General features: G+C 32.5%; 2 protein-coding genes across 4 annotated transcripts; both read left to right on the top strand.

Moving 5' to 3' along the window:
* The first annotated feature begins 7,329 nt into the window (after positions 1-7,329).
* Positions 7,330-10,426, top strand: LOC118053827 (ABSCISIC ACID-INSENSITIVE 5-like protein 2). The gene is made up of 3 exons (XM_035065207.2): positions 7,330-8,256; positions 8,358-8,429; positions 9,890-10,426. Exons 1-3 carry the CDS (start codon positions 7,600-7,602, stop codon positions 9,968-9,970), a joined length of 810 nt encoding a protein of 269 aa, XP_034921098.1. The 5' UTR covers positions 7,330-7,599; the 3' UTR covers positions 9,971-10,426.
* A 1,217-nt stretch (positions 10,427-11,643) lies between these two features.
* Positions 11,644-16,289, top strand: LOC118053828 (DNAJ protein JJJ1 homolog). Of its 3 annotated transcripts, none has more exons than XM_035065211.2 (4): positions 11,644-13,447; positions 13,791-13,849; positions 13,969-14,179; positions 15,950-16,289. In XM_035065211.2, the coding sequence occupies exons 1-3, from the start codon at positions 11,780-11,782 to the stop codon at positions 14,024-14,026; spliced, it is 1,785 nt and encodes a 594-aa protein (XP_034921102.1). In that variant the 5' UTR covers positions 11,644-11,779; the 3' UTR covers positions 14,027-14,179; positions 15,950-16,289. The 3 variants fall into 3 exon arrangements, with proteins under 3 accessions (XP_034921102.1, XP_034921100.1, XP_034921101.1); XM_035065209.2 differs by lacking the exon at positions 15,950-16,289 and adding an exon at positions 15,534-15,929; XM_035065210.2 differs by lacking the exon at positions 15,950-16,289 and adding an exon at positions 14,733-15,929.
* Positions 16,290-16,978: the final 689 nt, after the last annotated feature.

Here is a 16,978-nt window from a genome sequence, read left to right as displayed (position 1 = left end):
GTTCTTTGTAGTTTTTTTTTTATCCTTATATTAAAAAGTAAATGAGATCTATTAGTCCCAATTATATTTAAGATATTGACCTTTATACATGTTTTTTTTCCCTTATATTAAAAATGAGTAATCATAAAATTATTATCCCTAATAATATTTTGAATATTAACTCTCTTTTTTTTAGGTTTTTTATCCCTCTATTAAAAGTGAATAATATATTTTTCTTATAAAAAAATAAATTTTTAATATTTTTTGAAATATTAGACCAAAATCCTTTGGAATTTTAGAGACTTGTTGTAAAATCTATGCAACATTTTTTTCAAAACATGCCAAAGTATTTTAGATTTTTTTAAAAAATGGTCAAATTAATAATGTTTTAGGATTTTTAGCCATATGTAAAAAAAAATATTTTTTTCAGGTCTTGTTTGGCAAAAATTCATTTTCCTTTAAAACAAAATTGTCAAAACAAGCCTAAAAAACGTTGAAAATTTCATTTATAAAAAAGGTTGAAAATCAGACAAGGCCTTACCAATCTGACCTGGACCAAAACGATTGGGTTAACCTGAAATCATTCATTCATCTATGATCTGAATAAAAAATCTTTGGTTCAACCCAAGAATAGATCTAAAACAAAATAGATAAGCTAAAATGGATTAAAAAAAAAAACTTGAAGAAAAACAGATTAAACACAAAAAAAGAACAAGAGGAATGTTCTTTATAAACCCGTAAAGCATGAATTGAAAACCAGATCATATACAACTAATCTAGTGGCATAAAGAGGTTGAAAATCATGCAAGGATCAATAATATAACATCCATTCACTTTGATTATCAATGAGTCATCATAATTTGGTCAGAGAAAGTTTCGATTCAAAACTAAAACCCTAAGGTTAAAACACTGAAATACAAGTTATTGATGCAAAAAAAAAACCTTAGATTATTGTCTAACAATGTCATGCGAAGATGAGTTGCAAAGAAATGAAACAAAACAAATTAAAATCACGTAGCTAAGACAATATTCTTGGGAAGAATATGAAGAACATGAACCCATCAAACAAAAAAATACCAAACACACTATCAAACGCAAAACTAACCTTTTTCGACCTCTAAAACATGTTAATTCCAACAAACCACATTACCATAATAAAACATATTTGAATTAAAATAATTGTCAAATATCATCAAATCATCAAACTCATGCTAGATGTTTCAGCTTAAAAAAACTGTCAAGTCTAAGCAACCTACACATTCATGTAATTTGGATTCAAAATTGGTTTTCTAAATATGTTTTGGTTATGGACAAGACTTGTAAACTTAGGATTATTATTATTGTTCCCTATGCATTAATCAAATTAACAAAACTAAAAAAAAAAACGTTGTTTTATCAAAACCAATTTAACTAGAAAGCTTTTATTCCATAAAAAAAAATCAAACACATCCTAAAAATACTTCAGAGAACAACATCAAACCATAAAATAAAAAATCACAACAGCAAAGAGACAAACACATCCTTACTTTTTAAGCATTCCAAACCTCATCACCATGTTTGAGAACATAATACAAACAAAATAATCATAAAAAACACCTCAAACAGACCATATGAACTCCATTTTTTGGACTAAGAAATTTACATTCATACCTCTAGAATAACTACTACCCTCTTTGCTTTTTTTGTAAGGTTTTAATTTCACTAAATTGTTACCCTTTCAATGCCAAGAAACCTCTACGCTAGTATCTTGAACCTTCACAACTAGAATATATTTTTTCATTATTTTCTCTCCTTATTTTCCCTATTTTCCCCTTCTCTAAATTTCTAGGGGGGTATTTATAGAGTTTTGTTAGGGTTTATTTTAATAGATTCAATCAAGGATTGATCAATGCTTGACTCTTTGATTCAAATGAAAGGGTTTCAGACAAGTTCTATCAACTAAAAGCTATATGCTTGGCTAGTTTTGCAATAGTGGTTTTGGTTTTGGGGATTATTTATGGTTTTGCTAAACTTAAAGGGCAGCAAGGGGCTGTTTTTGGTCTTTTGATCTTGAGGGAGGTTTTAAACCCTTGATAAGAACCCACTAAGAAGCTTTAAAGTGTGACCACATAAAATAAATAGGTGGTTTTTGCATAATGGATATCACAATCATGACAAACTAAGTTGACCACTTTCGAAGTCTAGTCAAAGCAACTCTGACATCATCCTCGTTGGAGAACACTTGACGTTAGTGTGCACACCTTTTGTTTAGATCCAATTTTGATCAATATGTAGGTCTATAGCTTCACATTCATTTATTTAAATGTGCCAACTCGATCAGCCCAAAAATTGCCAAAGAAAGAATGGTTAATTAGGAAGAAGATGTTATTGAGTTCGTTGAAGAAAATGGGATATAAATGTTTGATGAGGTAGTTGATCCTTGTAAAGAAGGTGTTTCATAGTGGAGTGGTGGTGGTTAAAGTCCCTGAGGTGGTCAGATTTGCCATATTCACTCATCTGAAAATGCATGCTCGATCATCCAAAATTGCCAAAAAAAATAAATTAGTTGAACGACATATCACTCAATCCCTTCATTAAAATTGAACAATGCGTTGTCTATTTTAAATCATAAAGATTATGGTTTTTAATTTGAGATTTGGCTAATTTCAATTTAGTCCCTAATCATTTGATTTTTTTTAATTGCACTCTTAATTCTCTTCTAACTTTCAATTTAATGCAATTTTCCCACTGTCAAACTCAATTATCAACCCCAAAGTTCAATGTCTTTTCCAATGCGGTCCATAGTTTTCTATTTATGCAAATTAAACCCTAGTTAATCATCAAACTTTTATTTTTTTTCAATTCGACCCCTGATTTTGCTGATTTCAATCCGTGAAGTCTCGGGCCTTTTTTACGATTTGATCCTTAGTTTTGATTTTTTTCAATCAAATCCCTAATTGCCTATCAAACTTCAATATTTATGCAATTAAACCTCTAATTTGATCAAATTAGCTTTTCAAAATTGTAATTCAACCCCAGGCTTTAATTCCTTTCAATTAAGCCAAATTGAAATTAAAAAATCAATTTTCCTTGCAATTAAATTTTCAATAAATTCAATTAAACCCTGAAAATCCCAATTGAATTCTTAAACATCCAATTTTAAATTTTTCTTGCTAAATTAAATTTTTTTTATCAATTGGGCCTTCATTAGTCAAAATTGAACTGTCAAATATATAGTGGGTAACAATATTGACAGAAAATGATGAGGAGATGGGATTTATGAGTTATTATAGATGTGAGAAGAGATATAGAGGAAGGAATAGGGGTGGGCATGGAGAATAAAAGGGAAAATCTTTTTTATTTTACATGTTTCTTTACCTTTTTTTATTTCTTGAATTTAACATGCTTACAAACCCCCCCTTTTTTGTCTTAAGTGTTTGCAAGGTTAGTAAAAAGGAACTCTTTTTTATCTGAAGTTATGATATATGCATACTGGTTTGTGTTTGCCCACTAAGAACTTTTGAGTTGGTTATTGGAGGGGGATTGGGTTGTTCATGAGACTTAGCATGACTCTTTTTTTTTTTTTTTTTTTAATGTTTGTGTTTATGTTGGTTCACAATGTTTTCATTGTTGCTTTTTTCTCTAAACTTCTTCTTGGTTTTCGGTGTTCTCTGTTTGCAAGGCAATGCTTGCTTCATCTGCCAGGTAAGAGGGTAAGCTTGGCTTCTGGGTCATTGATGCTCTGTTTAAGCTAGAGATGTTACTACTTCTAGCTTTCCACGTCCATTTAGTGAATGTTAAGCTCTAAGAAAAAAATCCTAGAAAACTCTACATTCTTGCAAAGGCATTGACAAATATGTTCTATCTAGGGTCACAGTGTAATGATATTCATAATATAGTGCCTTGAAAATAATTAAAAATCAAGATGAGAAATCTTTAACTTGTGGAAAGCAAAAGCACATGTTACTGCAATTCTAGTATTTTACTATGAACAGCAAGCATAAGGCAAGATCAGTCCACCTGAATAGGAACTCAACAAGACATGAACTTTTGACCCCTAAAGGCATAAACTAGCACAACAATCTCTAGGCATGCAAACTATCTTAGCTATTAGTAGTAAAAGAGGAAATAAGAACCTAGCAAGACAATTACTTTGAACAATTAGGATTAAACTGAAAGTTAATAAAAAAAAACATAAACAAATATATTTATATGTAAGAAAATATTACTAAAAAATCACATAGAATTATCTCTCCATCTTTACAAACAAAACACCAGTTCTCCCAGTCTCTTTCTTTTAGCAATCTCTGATTTTTTTGTTTACCTTATTTTCTTTCTTTATTGTACACAATGGTAGAGCAATACTTTCATCTCTTGTCTCTATTTTTGCTCTCAAAGAAACCAAAGGACACGTTAAAAAACAAGGCAGTGAAAAAGACATGTGAGACAAAAATCCACCATAGATTAAAAGACTTTCTTGAATATAAAGTGGCAATAGGCAGTGGGATGTACTTTATTTTTAAATTTTTTTTATCAAATATTTTTAATTTGTTGTTAGTAATTTGGACCATCATATGCATTTAAAAAATTATAAATTAAAAAGCACTAACACACTTTCTTGTTTTGTTTACTAGATATTGATTTGAATTAATATTGGGGGTTAAATCAGTTTTTTTTTAATATACAAATACCATTGTGTTATTAATATATTTTTAATAAAAAAAATTAATTATAAATTTAAAATATAATACATATTGGACATTTTTAAAAAACTATTATGCAGTGATATATTTAATGATATTTTTTTTCCCAAATATTAAGACGAATATATTGGATTGACATTGTTAAAACTTATCAAATATATGATCTGGGTCATGAAACTGTGATAATACTCTAAAAAAACAAATTAAATAAATTATTAAGGTCAATCAAAATCAACCCAATAATGAATAAAAAAAACTAAAAAAAACTCTATTGATCAACTAGTTAAAACCCTTTCAATCTCGCAACCTGAATCATAAGATCGGGATAATTCCATAGAAAGTAAATAAAAAAAATTATAAAAACCCATTTTCCAACAAATTCAATGTTAAAAGAGAAATCAAAAAAAGTTAATCAATTAAAAACCCCTAAAGTAAACTCAAACTAACATATTAAACATGCGACTTAAGTTATGAAATTGAGATAATTTCATAAAATAAAATAAAAATTATAAAGCTTCATTTCTAACATAATCCGAATTAATTAGAACAATTGAAGTTTAAAAACCAAAATTAAATTAAAGCAAAATGTTTTAGCCCCCCTTTTTTTTTCAAATTAGGAACTAAATGTCTAACCCTTATTTTTTCACTTATTTTTTTATTTGATCTTTTTAGATATTGTTGATGCGGGATTGGATTTGATGACCTATTTCATTTAGCTTGATTTTGGATTCTCATAGTGCTTATGCCAAAGTTTTTTAAAGGTTGATTGATACTTAATTTAACAAAATAAAAAGTAATTTTATTGAATTTAAAAATAATCAATTTTATGGACAATTAAAGTAAATAGATGTTCAGTCCCCATTTAGCCAACTAAACTAAAACGAATTGTTAGTATGCGTAACATCTTAACATTGAAGACCCCACTAACAAATGAAGATACAATAGTTCAAAACTCACATAACCTTTCTTATTAGAATCATCTCCGAATGGGCTTTCTTGATGATTAGGATATGGCTGTGCTTGTTGCAATATTCTTTTTTCTTATCCTTGCTTCTCTCTTTCTTCTCTCCTTAAATTTTATGTCTAACCCTTTCAAAAATAGTAAAGTGGTCTTTTTTTTTAACCACATATGTTCTCGTTCTTTTTGATTACTATTTGTTTTTTTAATTTATCTTTCAATATGGAGTTGATTTATGATTTTCTTTTCTTTCTACGAGGTAATCTCAATTTCAAAACCCAAGTCGATTTGGAAGTTTAACCATGGTTAACTTGAGTTATTATTTGTGGTCCTTTTTAAAATTCTTTTTTTCAATTTTTTCCTTAAAATTTAGTTGGTTGAAGTGAGCTTGTAATTTTTTAACTATTTTCTATAGGATTTTTCGATCTCCTTCATAATTTAGGTTGTAAGTTGCAAGTTAACTTAAATTGACTAGTTTTTTTGATTGATTTTTTTTTCTCATTTTTCCTTTAACATTGATTGGTTAGGAATTAACTTTGTAATTTTTTTTACTTGTTTACATAGGGTTTCTCAATCTCCATAATATGGGTCGTGTTGGAGGTTGACGCCGAATTAACTAGAGTCCTTTTCTTTTCTTTCTTTTTTTAATTTCTTCTTTTAATATGAATCAATTATATATATATATATATATATATAGAGTATAGTACTTTCATTTTAAGTGGTTGAGCTGTAATCTTCTTGTTTTTTTTTCATTTTTTTTCTATGGGTTGTACCATTTTATGATTTGGGGTTAGCTATTGATAGTCTTATCCAAGTTGACTCATGTCACTTTTTTTATTGGACAAGTTTATTACACCATTATCATGGTCTTTTTTAAAAAATATTTTTTAAAATCATTTATCATTAAATTGATTAAGAATTTAGATCTCATAAATTGTTTCGATTTGATTTTTATACGGTTATTATGATCTTATAATCATGTTTCTAGTTGATCCAATATATTAACTAAAATTGTTTTTTATCGAATCCAATATGCTTATATTTAATATTAAAAAATATCATTTAATATAATATTAATATTTTTGATATTTTAAAAAATACCATTCTATATAAATGAAATTTGAGTTCATGGGTTTAAAGTGTTTTTCTTTTAGAAAAAAGTAACAATATCTTTATATTTTTATTAAGTTTCAGAAAATTAATGTGACCCGCGATATAAAGCCAATTAAGGTTCGGGCAGGAAGGTCGAATGTCGAAAAAAATGGTCCGCGAGCCCCAAGTGGCAAAACGCCTACAGGTCTAGGTTGAGTATAAAATCGAAAAGTCTGACGCGACAACAACTGAAAACAAATTCTTTTTTTTTGTCCTTTGTTGGCTGGGTCCTTGTCTTCTCTGATTCAAAGTGCCAGCCAGCCAGCCAGATCTTGTTGAAGCTCTAAATCCCTTTAAACTCGGGTATCATTATCATTAATGTCATTAATAATTTATTTAACTCATTTTCTAATTTTTATTTCTACATTGTCGATTGATTTTATAATTGATACGAGTGATTGGTTGTCTTGTTGAGGGATTTTAAACCCTTGTTTGGTTAGCGAGAAAAGGAGGAAAAAAATTATGAAAAATGAAAATTCTACTTAGAATTTTATATTTTTGTGGATTTTTGTGTATATATATAAATTCTGGGTTTCTCTTAAAGTTTGAGGTTTTAAGAACGAATACAAAATGGGTTTTTTTGAATTGCTAGTTTTATGGGTGAGCTTTGTAGAATTCATTAGTATTATTGATTTTGTTGAAGAAGGGAAATGAGAGAACTTCTTGATGGAAAAATGGAGGATATTAAGATAACAAGTGTTTTAGTTTCGGGGAGTTTGTTTAGTGATTTCGGTTTTGCTTCCTTTTTATTTTTAATGTGGAGATGAGCCCTGATATCTTGTTCGTTTCTAAAGCAAAACGTGGTTAGGGTTAAGAGTTTGGTGGTGAATGGGTGTTCAAACAATGGCATCTCACAGAAATGGCCAGCAGTCTCATCTACAGCCGTATCAGTTGACGAGGCAAAACTCGTGGTATAACCTCACTCTCAATGAAGTTGAAAACCAATTAGGAAATTTAGGGAAGCCCTTGTGTAGCATGAACCTTGACGAGCTTCTTAAAAATGTATGGAGCACTGAAGCTAATCAATCCGTGGGAATGGATAGTGAAAGTACCTCAATGTCTTCTCTCCAACATCAGGCTAGTCTCACATTGGCCAGGGCATTGAGTGGGAAGACAGTGGATCAAGTCTGGAAAGAGATTCAACAAGGGCAGAAGAAGAGGTTTGTTGAGGAGATGAAAGTTCAGGAAAGAGAGCAGACTCTTGGTGAAATGACTTTGGAGGATTTCTTGGTACAAGCAGGACTTTTTGCCAAAGCAACTATAAGCCCTTCTTTGGATTTAGTTACTGTTGATGCAGTGACCCCACAAAGTTTTTCAAAGAAAATGGTCCTTTCCTCATCCCCGTCAACAAGCACGTTATCTGATACTACGACATCAGGACGGAAAAGGGATACCCCAGTTGCATTTGAGAAGATTATTGAGAGGAAGCTCAAGAGAAAAATCAAGAACAGGGAATCTGCTGCCCGTTCACGAGCTAGAAAACAGGTAGGCTTTTAAAGATCTTCCATTTGTTTTTGGGGTTTTTCTTTACTGTAGCCATCTTTTTGCTTCCTCGTGTCCTTAAAACTGAATCTGCAAACATGCAGGCCTATCATAACGAGCTGGTGAGCAAGATTTCACATTTAGGGGAGGAGAATATAAAGCTCAAGAAAGAGATGGTAGGAAGGATATTTCATTTTTATCAGTTTGCCTTTTTTTTTTCTATTAACACATGTCAACCACTTGCTAGAGGGAAGATGAAAAGAAATGGCAAATGACCAGACGCCTGCACTAAATTAGAACTAGTGTTTCAAACTTTTAATTTGTGTTTCGGGGCACTCCAGATCAATATGTATTCTGAACTATTTTAGTTAGGATATTTGATCTTAACTGTCAGGGGTAAGGCTTAAGTAAGTTGACCATAAACACCATACTTATGCCATTACTAGATGTAACCTGAGAAGCTGCATGTTGTTGGGGCTGGTCCTTTCTAATACACAATTTTCCGGTGTTTCTTGTTGTGTTAACCATGGCAAAAATATCTTTGTTGTCTATAATGGCCAATTTGACCCAAAAAATTGCATAGCACATCCAATGTTTTTCACAGTGAGAGAAAGAGTCATGTCACTTTTGTTAGTCAAATGGCATGATGATTTTTTAAAAATTCTGCTTATGCTCCATGGAGATTTGTTCGATCAAGGGAGACATCACTGTTGGTAGTTAAATGACATGATGATTTTTTAAAATTCTGGCTTATGCTCCTTGAGATTTGTTCGATCAAGGGAGACATCACTGTTGGTAGTTAAATGCTATGATAATTAAAAAAAAAAAATCCAAAAAAATGCTTCTCAAATTGTTGATCAATCTAATCTATCTTAGGTGTGATTGCTGAGAACTGTAGGTTTCGGTGTGATGCTTAGATTGCCCCTCTGTTCATTCATTATACACGATTAATCTTCAAACATAAAACCTAGAAGTAGATCTGATTTAATCCTGCTTTTCCCTCAATTACATCCCAGTTAAGTCACTGTCCACAGGCCCTGAACTCAACCCCAACAAGCTGTGCTGGTTTTGTGGGAATTGGAGTTTGACTGGTCTTTTTTAGATCTCCCAACTGGTTGAGGGACGTGGTTATACTTTGCTACACATTTTTCATTTGGCTGAATAATGTAATTAGCCAAGTAGGGCACTAATTAAATAATACTTTCATGGGACTTGCATGCTTGTAGAATATTCACTTTTGGGGCAGAATCTCGTTTTCTGTTGGTGGCAAGTTTTAGCTTTATAAGATGCTGTAATTTGTAATGCCAACTAGAGTACATAAAATGTTCTAGAAAATAGTGTGATTCAGACTTCAGAGTATTTGAGTTGAGGAGTATATACAAATCTTACTCCAGAAGTCTAATATCACTCAAATATTAGCTTTTGACTCTTTTACTAAACATTTTCTTTTGTGTGTACGAAACCTGGAAGTGGATAAAGTAGTCAAATTTTCTTTTCCGTGTTTATTATGATGTGGCATCATAGGCTGATCTAGGGTAGCTCTGTTAAGTTGAATGAGTAAGTAAATGGTTTTGTTCTCCAAAAAGTCTTGCATCCTGATGTTTCTCTCTTTCTATTTGTGTTTCTTTGTTTGTAGGAATTCGAGAAGAAGTTTCCAATTGAGCCATCAGCTGAACAAAAATATCAGCTTAGAAGAACAAGTTCTACTTCTTTCTGACATCACATCTCTCTGTGTGAGAGTTTTGTAGCTCATCAAGTGTTAGTGCTAGCTTCTTGGGTTTATGTGTAAAATGCTGTGGGAATTTATCACAAGGCTGCTTTGCTTCATCTCTGGCACTACTGTTGTGGTTCCACCTTGCCCGCCATTGGCTTTCACTCTGTGTACATTCAGAACTATCTTGGTATTTTATACAGCACTAAATGTGCTCTGTTTATAGCTTCACATGTCCAGGCTACGGTTTATGTTGCAAGAAAATGAAACTTGAGAAAGAATCATGTCCGATCCGTGTGTTAGGTTGATTATGAGATTAGTTTAAGACATGGACATCAAATTAGCTCAGGACATGACATGGAGATCAGATTAGTTTAAGATATGGACATCACTAATGTATAATGCATGGATATTCATGTCTTGCTCAGAGTGCTTGCAAATAGATGGTGAAGGTTTTTCTCTTCCGGGATCCAATGTCAATAGCAGATGGAGGCCAACCATGTTTGGTGGGTCTGCCAGTCTTTTGGACAGGGGATTGTTAAGCAATCAGCAGCCAGCAAAAGGGAAAATTTTGTATTGGTTCGGTAATATAGCTTATTACTAGATTTGTTGCCTGCGGTGAATTTTTTTTTTTTTTTCCAGATAAAAAATTCAAGTTACAAGTTATTTGTTTAATTGGTAATTTAAATAATATAAAAATAAAAATACAATAACAATAAATAAAACTAATGAAAAAAATTTAGAATATGTCTTTACCTCAAGGTCAAAAAATTTTAAAATTTAGAATTGTTTAGGAAGAGTTTTTTCATATTTTTATAACCTTTTAATTTGTAAAATATTTCTTTATCATCAGGATTAAAAAATATAAAGTTGTTGACTGATGGTTTTTTCATTAAGGGTACATTTGTGTTTTTTTACACGAGTATTTCTATAACTCAAATCATTGGAGTGTTTTGATATTCTTTGATATTGAATTTTTAATTTTTTATTCAAGAAAGCTGCTGTCATGTGCTTCATTGCAATCTAATGACTTAGCCCGAGTTTAAAAAATTAATGTCATCTGATATATTTTTATTTCATTGTTTTTATGATTTTATTATTCAATATTAGTTTATTTTAATAAATATTGGTTTTATAATTATTATTTTTTATAAATTTATCCTGATCTCATGATGTATGTTACAGGTTTTGTATGTTTTTTTTTTAATAAAAAGTTTGTTTTTAAATCATTTTTGTTTGTATTTAATTTTTGGAGATATTATTATAATTCATCTATATTTTTTTTTATACAAATGAACTTTAATTTTTAAAAATAAAAAATATTTATTTTAAATATTATTTTTAATATGTTTTGACTTTGAGTAATATTTTTTTTAAAGTGAGTTTTTTCAATCAATTTGATTTGTATTTTATTTTATTATCTTTTATTAATATAAATAAATAAGTTCAACAAATACAATATAGTGAATATCTCGTTTTATATGATTTTTTATTTTAATTTACATTCATCTTTTAATTATTAAAATTTTTATTTTAGTTATTATTAATAACTTTTTTATTTATTTACATAGTTATTATCAAATTATTTAATTAAATGTTTGATATATATATATATATATATATAAATATATATATATAAAAAGCATCTAAATAGCCTATATACAACCCGCGTTAAATAGTTAGTATTTATATGGGGGAAAGCTGAACTTTCTGATAAGAAACTTGGAATTTTCTCTCATTCATAGCCGACCTGTCTTGCTTCTCTTCCCCCTCCCTCCCTAAACCCTAACAATACACTAAATAAAAGAAATATCCATGGCATCAAATCAGCTGCGATGCCATTACGAGGTGCTTGGTCTATCACGCGACTCGTCGCCTGAAGAAATCCGTTCGGCTTTTAAAAAGCTTGCTCTCCGGCGCCATCCTGACAAGCTTCTCCAGTCTGGCTTAAGCCAAGCCGAAGCTACTGCTCAATTTCAAGAGCTTGTTCAGGCTTACGAGGTCCTCTCAGACCCCAAAGAACGAGCTTGGTACGATTCTCACCGTTCTCAAATCCTCTTCTCCGATCCCAATTCTGGTAACTCGGTCCCTGACTCAGTCATTCCTAATTTGTTCTCTTTCTTCTCCAACACTGTTTACTCGGGTTATACTGATTCTGGAAGAGGTTTTTATAAGGTTTATTCTGATGTTTTTGATAAGATTTATGCGAATGAGGTTAATTTTTGTAGGAAATTAGGGTTAGGATTGGATAGTGTTAGGGAGGCTCCGTTGATGGGGAGTTTGCAGAGTGATTATGCGCAGGTTTCGGCTTTTTATAATTATTGGTTGGGGTTTAGCACTGTTATGGATTTTTGTTGGGTTGATCAGTATGATGTGATGGCGGGGCCGAATAGGAAATCGAGGAGGGTTATGGAGGAGGAAAATAAGAAGTTGAGGAAGAAGGCGAGACGGGAGTATAATGAGACTGTGAGGGGGTTGGGGGAGTTTGTTAAGAAGAGGGATAAGAGGGTGATTGATATGGTTGTTAAAAAGAATGCTGAGATGGAGAGGAAGAAGGAGGAGGAGAAGGAGAGGAAGAAGAAGTTGGAGAGCGAGAAGATGGAGAGGTTGAGAGCGTATGAGGAACCGGAGTGGGCGAGGGTGAATGAAGAGGAGCTGGATGGAATGGAGGGTTTTGAGGAAGAGGAGGATAAGGGGAAGAAAGGGAATGGAGGGAAGGAGTTGTATTGTGTCGTGTGTGGGAAGAAGTTTAAGAGTGAGAAGCAATGGAAGAATCATGAACAGTCAAAGAAGCATAAGGAGAAGGTTGCTGAGTTGAGGGACTCGTTTCAGGATGAAGATGACGAGAGGGAAGATATCGAGGAGGATGAGCTGGAGAAGAATGAGGACGTGGAGGAAATAGAGGAGAGGTTTAAAGAGGATTTTAAAATACAGCGGGAAGGGAATGGGGCTGAGTTTCTATATTCAAGTGATAAAGAAGATGGGTTTTTTGATGCTGATGACATGGATGGGATTGACGAGAAGAATGGGAATATAGAGGATGACGAGGGGGAGGAAATGAGCGTACTTGAAGCAATGGTGTCGGGGCACAGAAGTAGGAAAAGTAGGGGTTCAAGGCATACGAATGAGGAGTTTCCACAGGAAGTTGAGGATGCAAAAGAGGAGGTTGAGGTTATAGAATATAATAACCGGAAGACTAGGAGAAGAGGCAAGAAAATGAGGGATTGGAACAATGGTGGTGAAGGTGTTACAAACGACATTGATGAAAGCAAGAGTGCCAATGAAGAAACTAATGGGTGTGATGATGAGCAAAACAAGGAGCCTGCTCCTAATTCTTTTGTGGAGGATGAGAATGATGGTAAAATTGATGATCATTTAGGGAAAACTGGCAAGAGCTCAAACCAATCTACCAAGAAGAAGGGGGCTGCAAAGAAGGAAGCAAATGTGAAATCAAAGAGCTTGTCTAAAGGCAAGAAAGGAAAGGTAGGGAGTTCATTTTGTATGTTTGCTCATTCATTATTTTCTTTCAGGTGTTTTGATTGCAGTTCTTAATATACTTGTTTCAAAACAACTTTTAATAACCCCTAATTATCACTAGTAGTTATGCTAATATGTGGAATTATGAACTAGTGCCATAAGTATTGTTTTATCATCTTGCCAAAACTATAGTTGTTGACGTACATTTATTGAGATACTTGCTGGTGATGTTAGTGGTTTTATTCCTTAATAAGCACAGAATTTCTTAGTTTCAGATGCTGTACTTGCGAATTATTCTATTAGCTATGGTTTTGGGTTGTCTAATTATCTGAGCTGTATTCTAACCCAGGCAATTTCTAAGGATTCTGGTAATCTGTGTGATACATGTGGAGTGGAATTTGAATCAAGGTCTGCATGACTCATTTCTCATCTGCTACTTTATTTTTTAGTTCTCTGGTTTATTTGTTCTCCTTTTTACCCTCCCCCATTTAACAGAGAAATTCTTACTGTATCCCTTTTCTTGGCAGGAATAAATTACATAAGCATTTGGGTGATACTGGTCATGCTACACTGAAATCCCACTGAGGAAAGTTTTCTAGCACCTGTAATTTATTGCTACATGCCATAATTAAAGAGATTTTTTGGAAGTATAAGTGCAAGCAGACTTGTAAGAGGTTTATGCAGCAGCTTTTCATTGTTTTATGTTCAAGAGCAAGATACAGACCTCATCGGTTCCAGGTATTAATTGCCCTTCCTCAACAAGTTTTCTTTCTTGCCAATCATGGTACATGGGAGGGGACATTGTAAACAAGTAACAGTTTGTCTTTAAATTTTTTCCTGTGTCTTGATAGTCCCTTGGTTAGTGTAATTATTTGAAGGGTTTTGGAACTGCAAACTGTTTGGATCTGTTTATAATTAGATTGCCTGGAATTTTCCTATTTTATTTATTTATTGAGCTTCTGTTTTCATACAGATAATAATAATTTGACTTCATTACTTCTGCTAACTTTCCCCAGACTTTATTGTGCTTTTGTTTCTGTACTGTAACACCTTTTTGCATGGTCCCATGAGCTTTTTTCTTGGTTCAGTTAATCTAGTTTAAAAAAAGCAGCCTGGCTCTTATAAAAACAACACAACAGATGCTGGAAACTGCATATTAGAATGACCTAGCTGCTTAAACACTTGATTGTGCTTACTGTTAAAACTTGGGCAGAGATCTATATCTGTTTCTCTGCTTGAATACTCAGTTGTGTTGTCTGCTTGTGTGAATACTTTGTTTGTATGTTCCCAGAGCTTCTCATCCGGGTTCAATTGAGGATGTTAGCACAGACCAACTCTTTGTAAAACAGCACAATTTCGGCAGCATGACTCCTTAATTATGTTCTGAATATTTTATAATGATTTTGTAACTCACATTTTTTTTAATATTTTATGTCTTTGATAGCCCCTTCTCTTGTCTTTTGTTTTCTGTTTGGTAACTGATACTTTCAAAGATAATTGAGCATGCATGCGGATGCTGTATAAAGTTATTTTCATTATTGCAATTATTCACGGAGAATTCTTTCTTAATTGAAAGGGAAGAAGTTTGCTAGAAAAAGCTGAACTTCCAGATGGGTCTAACAATGTGATACAATCATAGAGACTTTTACTTAATGCATAGTATATGACTGTTGAAACATCTAAACAACACAAGGGCAGGGTGGCCAATTTCTCTTGCAGCTCCGAGATGGACATTTGTTATGTACGTTAGGACGAGCAACATGTCTAGCCTCGCTAGGTATAGTGTAGTTTGGGGAAGGAAGCATGTTTTACTTCTTTAACTTTCTATGCCTGACAACTCCCACTACTTGAAAAGAAAGTACAAGACTAAAGGATTTAATTGAAAGTATGACCCTGGATAGAGTCCTGAGTGACAAAGTAGGATCCTTGATAGGTAAGACAGCGGTTGGGTTGATATAAGATCTTTAACAAATGAAGGAATTTTCTATAACATGGATTTATTGAGTCGTTATCTGAAGCACAAATTTGCGAAGTCTATACTTGTATTTTATTTTCCCTATTTATGTGAACTATGATCTATGTTGTTCTATAGGAAATCCATGGACCATCAAGCATTCAGTCTAAGGCTCTGTTTGAATTAGAGGCTGCATCCACGGCGCTACCTGAACCAGGTTACCAGGTGCAACCTGCTTTTCCAAATGAAAAACATGAAGGAAAAGCAGGTTGCACTTGGTTCCTAAACGGGTTCTTAGTGGAGAGGACATTCTTGAGGCGTGACTTAAAAACTATGATAACTGAATTTTTGTGTTGCTAGCTTTGTAAATTCTTTTAAGACCTTTCATTATCAGCAAAAAAGAGGTCTGTCTTGAATTGAATATTCATCAGAATACAGGGAAAGGATAAATATTCATATATGTTGTCGTGTAAATGTCTGTACACAAACTTTATTCAGTCAATGTGTGAAGAATGTGAAATATATTCTTGATTTTTCTTGTCTTCTCCGCACAGCTTCTAACATGGCTCGGTGATTCAGGAAAGTCAAATCGTGTTCTGACAAGGGCCCTATTCCTCAGCCATGATAACTTTTGTAGGTAGATGAAAAGTTGTCGAACTCCATACGAGATTGCCTTGAGCGTTGAAGTGGTCAATGATTTCTACATCAGCAAGCTAGAGGTTTTTTAAAGATCCTCCGTGACAGAGAATAGAGTGAATCTATGATGCTTGGGAAACAAGAAACGAGAGAAAAAAAATGTTCAGGATCTTGAGAGAGCTGTTTAGTTAAATTTAAAGCCAATTAGTTAGGTGGTTGAATGAAATATTCGGCGCTTACTAATGTTAGGTCGGTTAAGGCTCTTTTTTTTTTAAAAAAAAAAAAAAACAAAGAAAGAAATTGGCAGTTTGGCACTGTCTGTTGTGTGAAATTTTCTTCTTCTTCTTCTTCTTTTTTTTCTTAGGGTTATCGCAGTTGTTAAAGAAAAGAAGAGGATGTTTTAGGATCGGTGTTGAGTGATCAGTTTGTTAAAAATATTGGCAGTTTGTCACTGGTTGCATTATGGCTGCTTAGAGTGGAAAGTAAGCCCTTTTAACCCTGATACAAAGACTGATAGAAAAATCTAGAGATTAAAAATAAATAAGTGCACAGAAAAATGGAAAAGAGTTAAGGCATTTGCCATATTACAAATAAAACCAAAATTCATCAAAACTAAAACTCATAACAGTGCAATCAAACAATAAAACCTACTAAAGAGTTATTCAATGACCAAAAAAAATAAGTACACACATTTAGAGGTAGAATTGTACTTTTATATATTTATTGCACAATATAATTACTCTCACCTTCTTGAAACAAAAATATAGCTAATGTTTGAGGGGTGTTTTTGAATTTTTATATTTTTTGTATAGTGCAATTACCATATAGCTCTTATAAACAACTTTTTTTTGCCTAAAGTTAAAGGGTACTTTCAGTTTTTTAACGTCGGTTTGATTGCAATTATTTCATAGGATCAATGGTGTTCTAGTCTTTCTATAATTAAAAAC

This window comes from Populus alba, chromosome 9 (assembly GCF_005239225.2).
Source record: "Populus alba chromosome 9, ASM523922v2, whole genome shotgun sequence".
Lineage (NCBI taxonomy): Eukaryota > Viridiplantae > Streptophyta > Magnoliopsida > Malpighiales > Salicaceae > Populus > Populus alba.
This window is presented reverse-complemented; position numbering and strand designations above follow the sequence as displayed.

Coding starts and splice junctions, on each gene's coding strand:
- LOC118053827 (XM_035065207.2), top strand. CDS start 7,600: ATGGGTGTTCAAACAATGGCATCTCACAGAAATGGCCAGCAGTCTCAT. Junction 8,257..8,357: donor GTTCACGAGCTAGAAAACAG/GTAGGCTTTTAA, acceptor GCAAACATGCAG/GCCTATCATAACGAGCTGGT. Junction 8,430..9,889: donor TAAAGCTCAAGAAAGAGATG/GTAGGAAGGATA, acceptor CTTTGTTTGTAG/GAATTCGAGAAGAAGTTTCC.
- LOC118053828 (XM_035065211.2), top strand. CDS start 11,780: ATGGCATCAAATCAGCTGCGATGCCATTACGAGGTGCTTGGTCTATCA. Junction 13,448..13,790: donor CTAAAGGCAAGAAAGGAAAG/GTAGGGAGTTCA, acceptor ATTCTAACCCAG/GCAATTTCTAAGGATTCTGG. Junction 13,850..13,968: donor GGAGTGGAATTTGAATCAAG/GTCTGCATGACT, acceptor TTTTCTTGGCAG/GAATAAATTACATAAGCATT.